Below are 17,682 nucleotides of genomic sequence, written 5' to 3' on the forward strand. Positions count from 1 at the left end.
GTGTCTTTACTTTCTATTATTTATTTTCAACATCAATTTCTTTATTTTTCATTTACAAAACAGCTAGTGTTGTCTCACAGCATTTGTTTTTCATTATCATATTTGTGCATTTTGCAGTATGTTGATATCTTTGTGCCCTGTGAATGCTTTGCTGTGAAATCTCCATTCACGGCAGTGCTCTAGTAGTACACACAAGGCTATGTTCACAGTAATGCATTGCGGCATAACGGTTGCTTTTTAATGCGTCTTTCTGCACTGCAATGCACCACCTATGCGACATTAACAGTATGGCACGTGCGTTGCGGCATAATGGCGGGCGGCGTTGTAATGCACACGTTAAAAATGACAGTGAAGCATAGTTCTCACTGACTGTATGCTTCACTGTATGCGACCCAACTTGCAGATAGCGCGCGGCGCCCCTTTCCCTCTTCATAGTGTTGTGCTCATGCTATCACAGGCAACACAGCACCGACTGTGAACCTAGCCTGAGACATCATGTTTTAGGACGTTGAAGTAAAATGCTGTGTTCTGGCACTTTAATATGATGCATGCATACATGTGCAAACACTATTAACCATCCCTATGGCACGCACACTTACAGAAACCTGTACAGTACAGCCAAACACACAATACATGTTTACGGACCCGTTCACAGTGGGACGTTGCGAGGCGACGTAGCAGATGCATAGTAATACAGAAAGTTGCACTGCAATGTAAAACCTATACACTGTTCACTGTGCGTCTGGTGCGATGTGATCTAATGCAGTTTAATACCGCATAACGCGCACATTAATAGTGACAGTGAAACATACTTTTTATTGACTGTGTGCTTCACTGAAAGCCCCTGAGCGCACGCATAACCAGCGATGCGAATTGACCCCTCCATTGTGCTCATTGCGCTTCTATATTTATATAGAATGCAGTGTAGCCTAAGAAATGCCTGGAAAGATGCACACAAATGCCATATGCGCTCTTCCAGGCATTTAAAAAAAACTAGCATGTAAACCTAAGTCCAAATTGGGTATCACGTGAAGCAGCACAATGTAACTCTGTGAGATAATCAAATCAGCTTTGAAATGTCATGAATATTACATTAACCTTAGCGGTGCCTTATTATAGTTCAGAATTGTATAGCTTCATAAGTGAGGGAGAAAAAACCCTTGTCTTCTGCTTTAGGTTGAAATAAAGCTTTTTATAAAAAATGGAAAAAAAAATCTTCAACTCCTCCTACTCTATCTGTGCCTGCAATTCAGAGCCAAGCACAGGGAGTGAAAGACGGGGAAATTTATTTCTAATGCACACCAGTGCTTGAAGCAGCAGGGAGAGAGTGAGAGCAGGGGAAGAGGATCTGTCTCTCTTTCCACCCACTGTAATCATCTGTTAAGGGGATCTGGATTTACATCACTTCTGCTGTGTGATTTGGAATTGCAGGTTAACTAAGACTGCACAGATCACTGTGGATTGATGGTAATAATATTGACACTTGCAGAGAGGTGTTATCCTCCTCATTCTTGCTTGGCTGGGTGATATTTGTTGTGCTTGGTGCTACAACTGCAGTCTTTCTCTTAGTACCATGAATACTGCCTTGGCTTTTGATGCTCTACAGATCCACCCTTCCTCCTAGCAATCAAGTGATAGTAGGCAATGGTCTTTACTTCGGGGATCGTACATGTCTCACTGTTCTAAGATTAGTTTTTTTGGCCTCTCTTGGGAATTCTTTAGCTTACTTTCGTTTGGCTGCATGGTGAAAAGGAAGATTGCACACTTTGGTAATAGATCATCACTGATGTAGTTCTAACCATTACATTTTTATCATCTTTTCTGAAAAAAAGCGGAAACCTATACAAAAAAAAATAAAATAAGAGAGAAAGAAAAATACAACAGCTCTCTGACTGAGGAGTCTCTAAAAGAAACAAGCCTAACAAGGAAATCAAAGACTGGGAGAAGATAGGAAAATAATCCTTTTCTATGGTTAAATTGGTCCCCTTGTTCTGGAGAACTGATCACAACCTCTTAGTATGCAACAAGAAGGATTTCTTCGTTCTCAGGGTGTCTAAGCTGCTGGATTGCTTTTCGCCCAAATCAATGTGGTTTCTTTGGAACATTTTCAGCAAAGGAACGCATATGCTGCAGTGTCTTTGTGGCAAGAGTCTTAAGAAAAACAAGAATCCAAGTGGTAAGCTACAGAGAAAAATGCAAAATAACATACATTGCATGATCCTACGTTTAAAGATCTGGCTATCGCTGTGTGCTGAGCAGATCTTTCATCAGATTAAGTAATGTTATCTGCTATGAGGCCGATGCAATTTTCATGTACCTACCTTAAGCCTACCTTCTTAGATGTGAATAGCTCAGAAGGATAGATTGGGATTCAGGTTTGGCATGAGAGTTCATTTCTTAGAAGAGTGTCAACTTTGTGTGCCTGATTTTCTGTGCTGGAGGGTTTATTAGTAAATATTGCCAATGCAGATAGTTGGCATGTAGGCACCTTCTAGTGGAAGTACTGGCTGCAGTTGGCTAGCACACAGCAGCTATGGCACTGACATCCTGCAATAGTTTCTGATTAGCTTGCAAATATTCCAAACACGAACCACCTCTCCAAAGTGGAAAAAAATGCAAACAGTGGCAGGCTGTTACTCATTTCTGCCTTTTCATAATACCCTGAGAGCATGGCACTGCCATCCAGAGCAGCACACAGCCTAAGTGAACATATTGTGGAGATTTACGCCTTGCTGCCTGTTTTGTGCTTCATATACATTGTGTGTGTGTGTGTGTGTTATTTCCATGCAGCATCAGTAGCGCTTTTATGTGATGCAGTCAGAGCAGGCTGCACAGGGTTAATATTTGCAGTACACTGTGTAGGCTTCCTCTTGTAGGAGATTAATAGAATTTCTCAGTCCCATTCCTGTCTTAAGGACGTGTTTTGCAGGCTTGAAAGCTATCTAAGGCACTAGAATAGAATGAAGAAAAGCAATCCTAAGGTCTTTTTCACAGAGGCTTGCTTTATAAGGAGACGGATGGCCACATCCCCATATTATTTTGTCTGTCCCCATGGCCTGCGTTTATCTGTTGCAGTGTGTGCTGATAGTAGGGTACATGATTAGAATGAAAGCATTTCTGTTGCATTCCCCTGGTCCTGCATGACCTGCCGTTCCGCTGCCTCTCAGTCCCATTAAGAGCAATGAATCCCTGGTTTGCCTCTGACGTTGGCACTGCAGTGTAGTAGATCATAGCTTTCTTTGCTATTGTGACATCCCAACATCAACAAACAGCAGAACCTGTGGGGCCACGCTTTGCTTTTCTGGCCCTTGATGGGAAAATATTCTTGTGTGTATTTCTGTGTGTTTTGTTTCCACTGAAGTGCACATTATTTCAGGGCAGTTGCAGTGAGGCAAGGCTTTGCAGAGTGTGTGTGTTGTCATATCGTTCTGCAGTAAAGAGTACTTCTTAGAATACCAAAGAGGCAGAATTAAGCCAGCTGTCTGGGTAAAATTGCTCACTGGCTGCTTGCAGGTCTGAGAGCCAGTTCTTTGTTATTTGTTAACCACTCTGGAAGGTACCAGTAACCAGAGGCTCTCAATTACTGCAGTGAGCTAGAAGAGGTTAGGTCTGTGTCTTACCTTGAATCCATTGAGAAACAAGAAACGTAGGCAAGCATAGCACTGGTTTGTTGCATTGCTTCGTCTTGGGCGAATATAACATTTTCTGATACATGGTGGTGTTCCAAACTCTCCTGTTTCATGTAGCCCCCCTCTGTGTCTCAGTAAATTATTATTTTTGTCCCTATTTCTTGTGATGGAAACATGTTGTATAGGCCCCACATGGCACCCTGGGCATAGGAGCTGAAGCAGTAATATTACGTCAGTAATGATAAGTAAAGAACCGTGTTTTTCTGCAATATTAATGAGTGAAAGCTGAGCAAACACCATAGTGTACATATTTTTTTTATTTTCTTGGTCTTTTCTTAAAAATATGAGTAGATGTATCTGCAAACACAGAGTGAATATCTGTGTACGTTCCTTGGGCTTGCCTGAAAACGTCCTAAATTCCTGTAGCGAGTTGGTCTTAGCTTTTGGAAGAATGTCTGGAAATGTTGAGTGTGAGGTAAGCCCCTGAACAGAGGAACACGCTGAAGAAGTGGAACTGATGTTGGATTTGTGTTTGGGGCTTGAAACACACAATGCTCTACAACTGACTGTCCTTACCTCCCACAATGCATGTAAATATAGTGTACGTGATAAAACTCTGGAGGACTGGACCCTGCAGTCAGTGCTGTGCCCTTTGGAAGGCTACACAGCAGTGCACAAAACAGCAGAACCTGAGGCGCTGTGAAGGGCTTCATTCCCTTGGTACAAATCCTGAAAAGAATTTCATCAATTACCTTTGAGTCCAATACAATCAATGTTACCCTTAATGCACAAATAAAGGATTCCAGTGAGAGATCTATTGTGTAGGAGTTTTCAGAGGAGTCCATTTGGTAGTGGATGTTATTTGACTCAGTGGAAACTTTAATTCATCAAACTTCTTTCCGTTAGCATTCCCTGGTAATGCTATATACGCCGTTAGAAATAATTGGATTAACCGTAGCTGTATTATTGACTAATGAAATGCTATTAATCTGATTGTTTTCCTTGAAATTGTAATCTTTTCTATTTCTTTTGAACTGGGCCCCAGAGAGTATTTATGTAAAATGTTAAGGTCATATGTTAGCCTAATGTACTTCAGTTTCTTTGAACTTACTATTTATATTATAAGCAGTTTGCAAACAAATAGCTGTTGACTTATCTCTTCATAGAGAATATTCATTCTTTTGATCCCATTACATACATGTCAGCCATCACAATATGCTATTCTTCTGTTAATCCCTTAATAATGGTATAAGTTCATTTATTTTGCTTTTCTTGTGTTACTATTGTACTCTATGATCTCATACAAAAACAATAGTGATCAAAGTTCTTTAGATCTGCTTCTGTTCTAAACAATATTAGATGTGGTGCCCACGCTTGTCTGCCAGTCTAGTGACAGGCTCAGATTGGTCACTTAGCTATCGCTAGAACTCTTTACTTTCCACTGTTCTGGGGTTTTGTTTGCTTCTTCTTACAGTGAAACATTTTCTATTTCAGCTTGCAATTGCATCAACGTGTAAGGAAATTTCACCCAAACGTATAAAGCTATTTTTGTGTTTAAATAATCACAGCTATAGGCTTAATTCTCTTTTGGTACAAACTCTAGCATTAAGAATGATTATTTATTGACATGTTTAAGTGAAATTCCACCCAGTTCCTTTGTTTTAGCTTTGGATAGTGTGAAGAAGGGTTCCAACCAGTCTCAGATTTTCCCTCAATTCCCATCTTGTGGGTCACAGAAAACAGGAAGTAAGTTCATCTTTCCAACAATAACATAAACAGAAATAAAAACCGAAGAGTAGACATAAAATCTGCTCCACATTAATGAAAATGTCTCCATTGTGTTTATTCATGTTGATGGCGAATAAATCATAAAGGACACTAGAAGGTGTGATGACCAATTTTCAAACAGTTGTTTGATATTATTGTGGCACTATTCACACTTATTTACGAACGTCTTATTGTATTACCAGTAATAGGAAGAAAAAGGAAACCCCTTGCCTGTACTTTCCCGTTTTGGAAAGGTATACTGGCTTGTAAGATCATTGCAGGAGGGGTGAGAACTAAGGCCCCGTTCACACTTGCGGTTTTGTCAAAACCGCACCGGATGTCCGGACCGCACCGGAGCCGGACCGGACCTGATCCGTACGGTTCCTATCCGGATCCGGTCCGTTTGCATCCGGTTTCCGTGCGGTGTGAACACGGTTGCGGTCCGGATCCGGTTTCTTAAGGAGATACCATCCTGTAAATACCTGGGGTCTGGGAGGTCAGCAGAAGGGTCTGGGGTCATTGTTGGAGACAGGTGGACGTGTGGAGACCATCCGTGGATACAGAGACTGCAGTTGGGACCATGGATCCAGGCATTTTTTACTCGTAAACCTGGGAATTCTCTCCTTCCTGTTGTTCGCCTCCTCGTTATCAGAAATCAGACATGTTGCTGCCAAAACGAGCTCCAGCATGAAATCGCTGCTGCCCCACTCTTTGAACGCTTGGCCCATGTGGTCCCCATCCAAAATGCATAGGAAGTGGGGTAGAACGTCCGGTTTTTGTAGCCAGTGTGTTGTGCGCTCTCCGGCTCTCATTGCTTTGTATTGGCCGGATGGTGCAGTCCGGCTCCGCTCCGGATACGGCTGCCGGAGGAGCCGGACCAAAAAATAGCGCATGTTGGTACGGACGCCGGAGTCCGGATCCGGTCCGGATCCGGTCCGGCTCCGGTCCGGCAGAACGGACGCATGTGAACGGACGCATAGGCTTTCATTGCTATTGCCGTGCGTCCGTTCCGTCCGTTCTGCAAGCGGTCCGGCTCCGGCACGGCGATTCCGGACGGCCACCGCTAATGTGAACCGGGCCTTACGGAGACAAGTCCTGGTGAATTTTGGTGGCATAATGGCTGCTAGGAGTCCCATACCTCACACTGAAGTATACAAGGTAGCTTTAAGCATGCTTGTCATAGTGTCACTATATGCTTGTTGTGAGGGAGATGCGGAAATGCCTAATGCTCACCTCCTTTTAATAGTTGCAATATATACAATCCAAGCAGTTGTTCTGGTACTCCTCAAACTTTCCTTATTTATTTTGCATTTACATAGTGCTGATCTTCAGCAGCACTTTATAAGTATAGACTTGTCACTTACTGTTTCTTTAGAGGGTTCACAATCTAATCCCTATCATAGTCATCTGTCCATCATAATGTAAGGCCGATTCTTGGGGAAGCAAATGAATGTATGTTTTTTGAATGTGTGAGGCAACCAGAGTGGCTGGAGGAAACACACACAGACGTGGAAAGAACATACCATCTCCATGCTGATCCTGAGTCTAATCAGAGATTCTGCGCTGCAAGGCAAAAGTGCTATCCAATATGGCATTGTGCTGCCGCTTTTTTTTTAAGATAAATCCCAGTGATTAGTTTACTTTAATCTGCATAGATTATGAATGTGATCCATTTTCTCAAATGACTGATTTGGCATAGGCTGTGATCGTGATTGCAACTAGTTGTTCAGATATTTAGAAATCAGTCACCCGATTGGGTAATTTGTGTATAATACATTATAATCCAAAGTAGATGCACCCAAATGACCCGATAGTCTTTGAGGTTTCAAAACCAAACTTCCACAAAAAGACCTAGCACCATTCTTATCTGTATAGAACATTAAACAGCATTACGTCTCATATGCATACTTGTTCCACCTACCTATAGGATAAGGGCTCCAGACATTTTCAATACACTGTACATCTCTACCTCTTGCATTTATACTTGTTCCACCTAGCTAAAGATCAGGGCTCCAGACATTTGCAATACACTGACCATCTCTACCTCTTGCATGCATACTTGTTCCACCTAGCTAAAGCTCAAGGCTCCAGACAATTGCAATTCACTGAACATGTCCTAGCTCTTAGGACTGGTTCACACATCAAGAGCCTTTTCCAAGTGCTTGTGATTCAAAAAGCTTTTGCTAATGTAATTCTATGCGTGTGATGTCATTTAAGCAATGCGGTTTTACAAAAATCATCCATAGAAATGCATTAGTGAGAGTTTTTAAAATCACTGGCGTGTAAAAATCTCTCGGAGTGTGAACCAGGCCTTATATGCATACTTGTTCAACTTAGCCATAGGACCAGGGCTCCAGACATGTCCAATACACTTGAACATCTCTTCCTCATATATGCATACTTGTTCCACCTAACTATAGGATCAGGGCACCAGACATCTGCAATACACTGAACATCTATATCTCTTATATGTATACTTGTGCCACCTAGCTATAAGATCAGGGTTCCAGACAATTGCAACACACACAACATGTCTACCTCTTATATGTATACTGGTTCCACCTAGCTATAGGATCAAGGCTCTACACATCTGCAATACACTGAACAGCTCGACCTCTTACTCGTATATGCATACTTGTCCCACCTAGCCATAGGAACAGGGCTCCACACATCTGGAATACACTGAATATCTCTACCTCTTATATGCATACTTGTTCCACCTAGCCATAGGAACAGGGCTCCAGACATCTGCAATATACTGAATAGCTCTACCTCTTATATGTATACTTCTTCCACCTAGCTATAACATCAGGGGGTTACACATTTGTAATACATGGAACATTTTTACCTCTTGTATTCATGCTTGCTCCACCTAGCGCCATAGGATCAGGGCTCCATACATTTGCCAGGGTTGATCCCATTTGTTATCATAGATGTACTTTCATACAACACTGTGTATTTAATGTAATTATTAAACTGTTATTTATAAATAATTATGATCAGATATTTATGGTATTTATGGAATAATGAAGAAATCGATGCCGGCACCATCCAATAGTATTATGCTCTTTTATTATTACAAAAGGGTAAAGAACATATATACAGCGACATTTCGGGACAGTGCTCCTTTTTCAAGCTTGTCTATACCCTATTGAAACAATAAACGCACATAATACTATTGGATGGTGCTGGCATCACTTTCTTTAAGTTCTTAGTCCCAAAGGTGTTACAGGACCAGCCTGGTCACATCCCCTACTACTGGATTTGTAGTACGTTCCACTGCAGCTTCATTGGATTACACAGAAGATTACTGATACCTTCATTCTTGTCAGGTGACGTTTCGATACACTAATGCTGGCCAAACAACAACAAGTTTGTATCACCTCTGCAAAATGTACCGACAATGCAGCTGGTTTACTGCAGAAAATGTGCAGTGAAGTTTGAATGAGTTGATATCAAACATCTAGTCAAAAGGTGAGAAAAAAATAGGATGCGCACTGCACGTGATAACATGTTTATCACAGGGAAGCATCACTGTTCTTCCCAGCACATTTACCTCAGAGATCACTTGCACTGCTGGTAAATGTGTTAATCTGCAAGATCAATCTGCCAGTGTGTGGTCAGCAGGGCTGGGCCGAGGCAGAGGCGAGAGAGGCTCCAGCCTCAGGGCGCTGTGTAGGAAGGGGCGCACTCAGCTCATATATCATTTCTAAATTGTGTTTAAAGCAGATAGAAATAAGAGAAGTGGATACATGACAGTGACTGCAAGCCAGATAACTAGAGATTAAGGTGTTGGGGGAGTTGGGGGCCCTGGGGTGCCTCTTAGTCTAATAGAAATCAGTATGTGACGGCTGGGGTAGGAGGGATGGAGGGGCGCAGTTTGATCTCTCAGCCTTGGGTGCTGGTGGACCTTGTCCCGGCTCTGGTGGTCAGCACATCAGACCACGTGTGCAAGCAGTGTCAATGCAGACAGACAAACTGAATGTGCGTGCGTCTATTTTTTAGGATAATATACTTGGCGCATGCACACCTTCACAGATATACGGCGAGTATGAAGTTGCTTCTGTTTTTGGCTTTTTGTCCTTTCCCCGTCTTGTTTATCTTTCTTCTTTTACAGGACTGCATTATATAAAACCTGCATGTTGTGTTATTGTTCTGATTTTCAGAGACCCATATAAAGAATTGGTAAGGCAAACATGTTATATCAGCGCTTGGCACTCACCCACCTTTACCTTCCTGAAAAGTCATCTCTGCAGGCAATCATATCATCTTCCTACAAACTACCAGTAAACAGTCACTGACTGTCAGTCACACTATCACTGTACACAGTTTTAATCTGTTTATTGATGCTACTTTTTATCTTTGTGGGTAAGCTGGTCAGTGAGCTGGATTGTGAGCTGGAAAGAGCAGGACTCTCTTGTCTTCTAGCATACGCAATTATTGCTAAATAAGGTGTTTTATTTATATATATATATATATATATATATATATATATATATATATATATATATATATATATATATATATATATGTGTGTCCAGGGGGGGTCAGCAGCTGTCACAGGCTGGAGGTTTGAAGGTGCTCGCAACTGGGGATGCCCAAGCCCCCTTAGAGTATACAAAAAAAGCACAAGGAGTTGCAGCACACAGCTCTTTATTTAGAGCAAACAAGCTTTCAATCAGCAAACGGTTTCGGTCGTCCCCGACCTTTATCAATGCCAAATAACAAATGAATGCATGGTCATATATATACCCGCCCCACAGGAAATGACATCATGACAAAATGGGGTCCACCCCTTAGTTACATCACCAAGTAGTGGTAAACACATAATTCAAGAAGTGTCAATCATATACACTTATCTCATTTATCATTAATCAGTCCATGATCCAAATCACGTAATAATATTCTCTCAACCAGTGTAACAGTCAGTTTCTTTATATAGCCCTAAGAAAGGGAAAGATTTTGACTTACATCTGTTCATATAATCTCTCCCTTTCTTAGGGCTATATAAAGAAACTGACTGTTACACTGGTTGAGAGAATATTATTACGTGATTTGGATCATGGACTGATTAATGATAAATGAGATAAGTGTATATGATTGACACTTCTTGTATTATGTGTTTACCACTACTTGGTGATGTAACTAAGGGGTGGACCCCATTTTGTCATGATGTCATTTCCTGTGGGGCGGGTATATATATGACCATGCATTCATTTGTTATTTGGCATTGATAAAGGTCGGGGACGACCGAAACCGTTTGCTGATTGAAAGCTTGTTTGCTCTAAATAAAGAGCTGTGTGCTGCAACTCCTTGTGCTTATATATATATTATATATATATACAGTGGAGGAAATAATTATTTGACCCCTCACTGATTTTGTAAGTTTGTCCAATGACAAAGAAATGAAAAGTCTCAGAACAGTATCATTTCAATGGTAGGTTTATTTTAACAGTGGCAGACAGCACATCAAAAGGAAAAATCGAAAAAATAACCTTAAATAAAAGATAGCAACTGATTTGCATTTCATTGAGTGAAATAAGTTTTTGAACCCCTACCAACCATTAAGAGTTCTGGCTCCCACAGAGTGGTTAGACACTTCTACTCAATTAGTCACCCTCATTAAGGACACCTGTCTTAGCTAGTCACCTGTATAAAAGACACCTGTCCACAGAATCAATCAATCAAGCAGACTCCAAACTCTCCAACATGGGAAAGACCAAAGAGCTGTCCAAGGATGTCGGAGACAAAATTGTAGACCTGCACAAGGCTGGAATGGGCTACAAAACCATTAGCAAGAAGCTGGTAGAGAAGGTGACAACTGTTGGTGCGATTGTTCGAAAATGGAAGGAGCACAAAATGACCATCAATCGACCTCGCTCTGGGGCTCCACGCAAGATCTCACCTCGTGGGGTGTCAATGGTTCTGAGAAAGGTGAAAAAGCATCCTAGAACTACACGGGAGGAGTTAGTGAATGACCTTAAATTAGCAGGGACCACAGTCACCAAGAAAACCATTGGAAACACATTACACTGCAATGGATTAAAATCCTGCAGGGCTCGCAAGGTCCCCCTGCTCAAGAAGGCACATGTGCAGGCCCGTCTGAAGTTTGCCAAAACACCGTCCCCACCGTCAAGCATGGGGGTGGAAACATTTTGCTTTGGGGGTGTTTTTCTGCTAAGGGCACAGGACAACTTAATCGCATTAACGGGAAAATGGACGGAGCCATGTATCGTGAAATCCTGAACGACAACCTCCTTCCCTCTGCCAGGAAACTGAAAATGGGTCGTGGATGGGTGTTCCAGCACGACAATGACCCAAAACATACAGCTAAGGCAACAAAGGAGTGGCTCAAGAAGAAGCACATTAAGGTCATGGAGTGGCCTAGTCAGTCTCCGGACCTTAATCCAATAGAAAACCTATGGAGGGAGCTCAAGCTCAGAGTTGCACAGAGACAGCCTCGAAACCTTAGGGATTTAGAGATGATCTGCAAAGAGGAGTGGACCAACATTCCTCCTAAAATGTGTGCAAACTTGGTCATCAATTACAAGAAACGTTTGACCTCTGTGCTTGCAAACAAGGGTTTTTCCACTAAGTATTAAGTCTTTTATTGTTAGAGGGTTCAAAAACTTATTTCACTCAATGAAATGCAAATCAGTTGCTATCTTTTATTTAAGGTTATTTTTTCGATTTTCCTTTTGATGTGCTATCTGCCCCTGTTAAAATAAACCTACCATTGAAATTATACTGTTCTGAGACTTTTCATTTCTTTGTCATTGGACAAACTTACAAAATCAGTGAGGGGTCAAATAATTATTTCCTCCACTGTATATATATATATATATATATATATATATATATATATATATATATGTATAGATATAGATATATAGATATAGATATATAGATATAGATATAGATATATATAGATATATATATATATATATATATATATATATATATATATATATATATATATGTATATGTACAATTGCCCAGCTGACCTGTTCAATTGTGTATTGTTTCATGTGTTTATACTATTTATTGTGTATTGTACAGCGCCATGGAAGATGCTGGTGCTATATAAATCACTAAAAATAACAATAATCAGGTAGTTAACTTGATATAGGGCCCTTTCACACTGGTTGTTGCATTGCAATGGGCAGTATCATCATATGGCAGCGTGATGCAGTGACACTCCTATGGGGTTTTCACAATTAGTGAAGTGCGGCAGGTTGCAACGCAGTAAGCATGTAACATGCGTTTATAGTGGCTGCGAGGTATACTTATATTGTACTGCATGGTTGCACAGTAACGTTACTGAGCAAAGGGACTCTTCAGCTACCATCTTATTGCTATGCAGCAGCATTGGTGTGAAAGGGCCATAAATGAAGCATATACCATTAGACATTTTTGATACAGTAGATTTTTGAGTAGCAACATCCCCAGAACATCTATTAAAAATGTGGACACTCTCCAATCTGTTAACTGAATACTGATTGGTAAGATCTGCTTTTTTCCTAATGGTGAACAGGTGGTGGAAAGGAGGGGTGAGTGGCAGCCTATAATCAGCTGCATAGTTTTGTACTGCATTGAGTGGTACAAAGCTCATTTTTTAAAAGTCTCTTAAATGTACATTATGCTTTACGGGCAATGCTAGAATTATGTTTGCTGCAATAAGGGAATTGAGGAGACAAGAAACACAAATCTTTTATATTGTACTGTAGATAACGTAGGCGAATCCCTGTGGTAATAGGGCTATTTCCAGTCATGAGGCAAGATGAGAATCTATCCTTGGACATAACATTCTTAGGCATAGCATGAGATGAGATTCTCACCTGCCCCCTGCTGCCTGCTCCTTCTGTGAGCAACAACACACCGATTCATTAGTACCGAATCTGCTCCCTTAATGTCTCTGATGAGAGAGCAGGATTTTAGTGAGGGTGGGGGGAGCGAGAGTGAGGGGCAACATTACAAATTGGTAAGATACTATAATATGGAAATAATAATTCTCCCTGGATACTACAGAAGCATGTATAATCATAATGCAATGAGGCTACAATGCTGAAGGATTATGCAAGACTGCTGTAAGCTGAGGCACAGTTTCTGTTGTAATACTGAATCTTAATATTTACATTCAAAAATGCATCCTTTCCTGCAGTAGACTTCATTATCTTCTAGGCTCTGCTCCTTTAACTTGCACTCCTGCTACCCCTGCAGTGATGTGACCGTACTCCATGTTACCATACTCCTGCCCTGCTTCAGCCTGCATCAATTGGCTCACTCCATGTGACCATACTCCTTGCCTGCCTTCAGCCTGCATCGATTGGCTCACTCCATGTGCGGATCAGTGAATAATGGCGCACAGCACCTATGCATAAAAATGGCGCCACATTAAAAAGATACACTTATCGCTATTTATCGTTAGTACTGCATAATAATGGCGCACAGGGAAAAAAGAAGCAAAAACGGCACACACTAACGTTATTTATCAATAGTGGCACAAACTAACGTTATTTATCAATAGCGCCCTACATAAGCCAAACTGCAGATGTTATTTAACTGCAAAACGGTGAATGGATTTAATGTAACACTGTCAAGGTTAGGGTTAGGCACCACCGGGGGTGGGTCTTAGGGTTAGGCACCATCAGGGGGGTCTTAGGGTTAGGCACCACCAGGGGGTCTTAGGGTTAGGCACCATCAGGGGGGTCTTAGGGTTAGGCACCACCAGGGGGTCTTAGGGTTAGGCACCACCAGGGGGGTCTTAGGGTTAGGGATAGGTAAAGGGAGGGTTCTGTGTGAGAGTAGGGTTAGGTATAGTTACAGTACAATATACACCACCAGGGGGGTGGTTAGGGTTAGGCACCACCAGGGGGGTGGTTAGGGTTAGACACCACCAGGGGAGGTGGTTAGGGTTAGGCACCACCAGGGGGGTGGTTAGGGTTAGGCACCACCAGGGGGGTTTATGGGTTAGGGGTAGGTACAGAGAGGGTTCTGTGTGTTAACGCTAAATAACAATAATGCTTTAACGCTAAATAACAATAAGGCTTTAACGTTAAATAGCGATAAGCGCCAAACGGATTAGCGGCAATACCGTGCGCCATTATTCTCAGGCGCCATTTTCAGATGTAAGCTTCCATGTGACCATACTCCTTGCCTGCCTTCAGCCTGCATCGATTGGCTCACTCCATGTGACCTGACCATACTCCTTGCCTGCCTTCAGCCTGCATCGATTGGCTCACTCCATGTGACCTGACCATACTCCTTGCCTGCCCTCAGCCTGCATCGATTGGCTCACTCCATGTGACCATACTTCTTGCCTGCCTTCAGCCTGCATCGCTTGGCTCACTTCATGTGACCGTACTCCCACCCCCACGTTCACCCTGCATCACTCGGCTCACTCCATGTACCGTACTCTTTGCTTGCCTTCACCTTGTATCGCCTGGCTCACTCCATGAGACTGTACTCCTGGCCCATCTTCACCCTGCATTGCTTTGCTAACCTCATGAAATCATACTCCTGGTCCACCGCCACCCTGCATCACTTGGCTCACTCCATGTGACCGTACTCCCGCCCCACGTTCACCCTGCATCGCTACGCACACTCCATGTGACCACACTCCTGGATCCCCATTACCTTACATCGCTTGGCTAACCTAATGAGACCATACTCCTGGCCCGCCTTTATCCTTTACTGCTTGGCTCACTCCAGCATGGACAATGCACACAATACACGTGTGCTACAAATGAATGGCAATGAGGTACTTTGCAATACCACATGCACATTAATATGCTACCTTGAAATCTGTGAACTTACTCCAACAAAAACTTCTGCACTGTGCAGCTAATTACTAATACAGTAAAGTTAAGTTTCTGGGTAGTCTGCACTCCAAATAATACTAGTGCCAGAGTTTTAAAGAGGTGCTGTTTCAGCTAAGGCTACATTCACGGTGGACGATGTATTCTCCCAACGTAATGTAAATGTGGCACCACATGCTATTCCGCGCCTTGCATTGCATAGAGTGAAACATACAGTCAATGGAAAGTATGCTTCTCTGTCACTGTTTAACGCATGCGTTTTTTCGGTAATGCACTAAATGCTGTGCGTCAGGATGCCGCACACTGTAAGACCACACTGCACTGGCCACATTGTAGTGGAACGTTCTGCATTACATTGCGCCCATTATGTCACATCGCACCACCCCACTGTGAAGAAAGCCTCGCTGTTGTTGGAGGGTCTTAGCTGGCTTGCAAACTTGATTGGAAAAAGAATTGTTAAAAATGCTAAATTACCTCTAAACCTTTTTGGTAGTGCTTAGCTGAAGCTGTTGTTCAAATGCTTTTGCGCGCTGCCAAATTTTCCCTTTTTATCTATAATCAGGGAACTCTGGTTGAGTTGGCATAAACACTGGGCTCGGACCTACCTCCTGCAGACCAGAGCCAAGTGTTCTGATGTAAGTAGGTGTTATTAACCACTTTATCCACCAGTACAGTATATCTACGTCCTCTGTGACTTCATCTAAGCCACAAGGCCGTAGATATACGTCTTGTAGCTGAAGCACAGCTGTGCACGATTGGGCTTGCTCCTGTGCACACCTCCGGCACTATCTGATGCAGCACTTATTGGTGAAAGAGAGTATATATTCCCTAAGCCAATAAGATTGATTTTTACCATTAAAGGACTTACGAGGTGAAATCTTAATAAAAAGTCAAATACCTGTATGCTCATTTAAGGCACGGAGGACGCCGTCCACGCCCTCCGTGCCGTTCCGCCGGGTCCCCTGCGCTCAATAGCCCCCCGACCGGGTCCCGACCGCTCGGCCCGGGTCAGACTCTCTTGGCTGCACAAAGATGGCCGCATGAGCCGGCCGCGGCTGCGCAGTCCGCTTAGCCGCGAGTGCGGCAGCGCAGCTCTAGGGCCAACCCCCCGATCCACGCTACAAGTTGCGTGGATTGGGGTGTTGGCCCTAGAGCTGCGCAGCCGCGGCCGGCTCATGCGGCCATCTTTGTGCAGCAAAGTGAGCCCGACCCGGGCCGAGCGGTCGGGACCCGGCCGGGGGCTATTGAGCGCAGGGGACCCGGCAGAACAGCACGGAGGGCGCGGACGGCGTCCTCCGTGCCTTAAATGAGCATACAGGTATTTGACTTTTTTTAAGATTTCACCTCGTAAGTCCTTTAAAAGTACTTTTATTTTCTCAATTGATAGTGAAAAATACACATTGTAGCATTTTTTCATTATCAAAAATATCCTTACCATAAATTTGCGACAGGAACATAATCTAAGTTTTGTGATAAACGGTAGAAATAGCCAAACAAAGTTTGTGTTTTTTATCTACAGTAGTGCTTTTTATTTTTAAAATGGAATTGGTAAAACTGAGAAATAATGTTTTTTTTCAATCTTTTTCCCATTAAGATGCATAGAAAACAAAATTGGTTGAGGGGAAAAATGGCATACAATTAAAGCCTGTTTTGTCTTGAAAAAAAACAAAAAACTAAAACGATATATATTTAAGTGTTATAAGTAGTGATAAAGTTATTTCTGATGAAATAGGGACATGGCTTAAACTGTCAAAACTGCTCTGGTCCATAAGGGGGAAACAAGGTCTGGATGCGAAGTGGTTAATCCTGCTAACCTGTAAGAAGTAGCCTGCATGGCCTTACAGGTTTTTAGGATGTTGTGTCTCAATGTAGCCATCTCCTATTTAAAGGGTGCACCAGCTTTATATTTCTTGTTGCTTAAAGTGAACCTCCAGACTAAAAATCTACTCCGGCTCCGCAGCACTGAAAAAGCTTGGTGTTTCTTTAACAGTTTCACAGCATCAGAACTATATTTTTCTTATCCAAGCCTCATTTTTGGCTGCACAGAAGCTAAGCTCCTCCCCATCAAAGAAAACTGCCCGGGCATTTTTTCCCCTGATACTGTGCAAAGCATGATGGGATTTCTGATGATTATGTTCTTGTTGCCTAGCAACTGGGAGGGGAGGTGCTCAGGACACAGGACAGTTGGAACTGTGTCTCATGCTCCCTGTCACCTCCTTTCAACCAAAAAGATGGCAGCCCCCATGAAATCACAAACATTTGCCTGTTCTTTTAAAACAGGGTGGGTAAGAGATTATATTACCTACCTATTTTAATTAACTAATGTAACTTAATGACAGTATGTTTGTTTAGGCTGAAGTTCCTCTTTAACCACCGTGCAGCGACTCTTGTATTGTTTAATAATATCTGACATTGGTCGTAAATTTATTCTGCTATATTTTGTCTTGTTGTTGTCTATTGCTTGTACT

The 17,682-nt window shown here is 42.4% G+C and overlaps 1 protein-coding gene across 1 annotated transcript in view; it reads left to right on the forward strand.

Annotated features, from left to right (window-relative positions):
* Positions 1-1,264: 1,264 nt before the first annotated feature.
* The window catches only part of FGF14 (fibroblast growth factor 14), a 663,348-nt gene continuing 646,930 nt past the window's right edge, over positions 1,265-17,682 (forward strand). The window contains exon 1 of the mRNA XM_068267978.1: positions 1,265-2,176. Within this exon, the coding sequence (XP_068124079.1) occupies positions 1,969-2,176 (208 nt within the window). The 5' untranslated portion in view covers positions 1,265-1,968. The remainder of the gene's footprint in view (positions 2,177-17,682) is intronic.

This window comes from Hyperolius riggenbachi, chromosome 2 (genome assembly GCF_040937935.1).
Source record: "Hyperolius riggenbachi isolate aHypRig1 chromosome 2, aHypRig1.pri, whole genome shotgun sequence".
NCBI classification, from domain to species: domain Eukaryota; kingdom Metazoa; phylum Chordata; class Amphibia; order Anura; family Hyperoliidae; genus Hyperolius; species Hyperolius riggenbachi.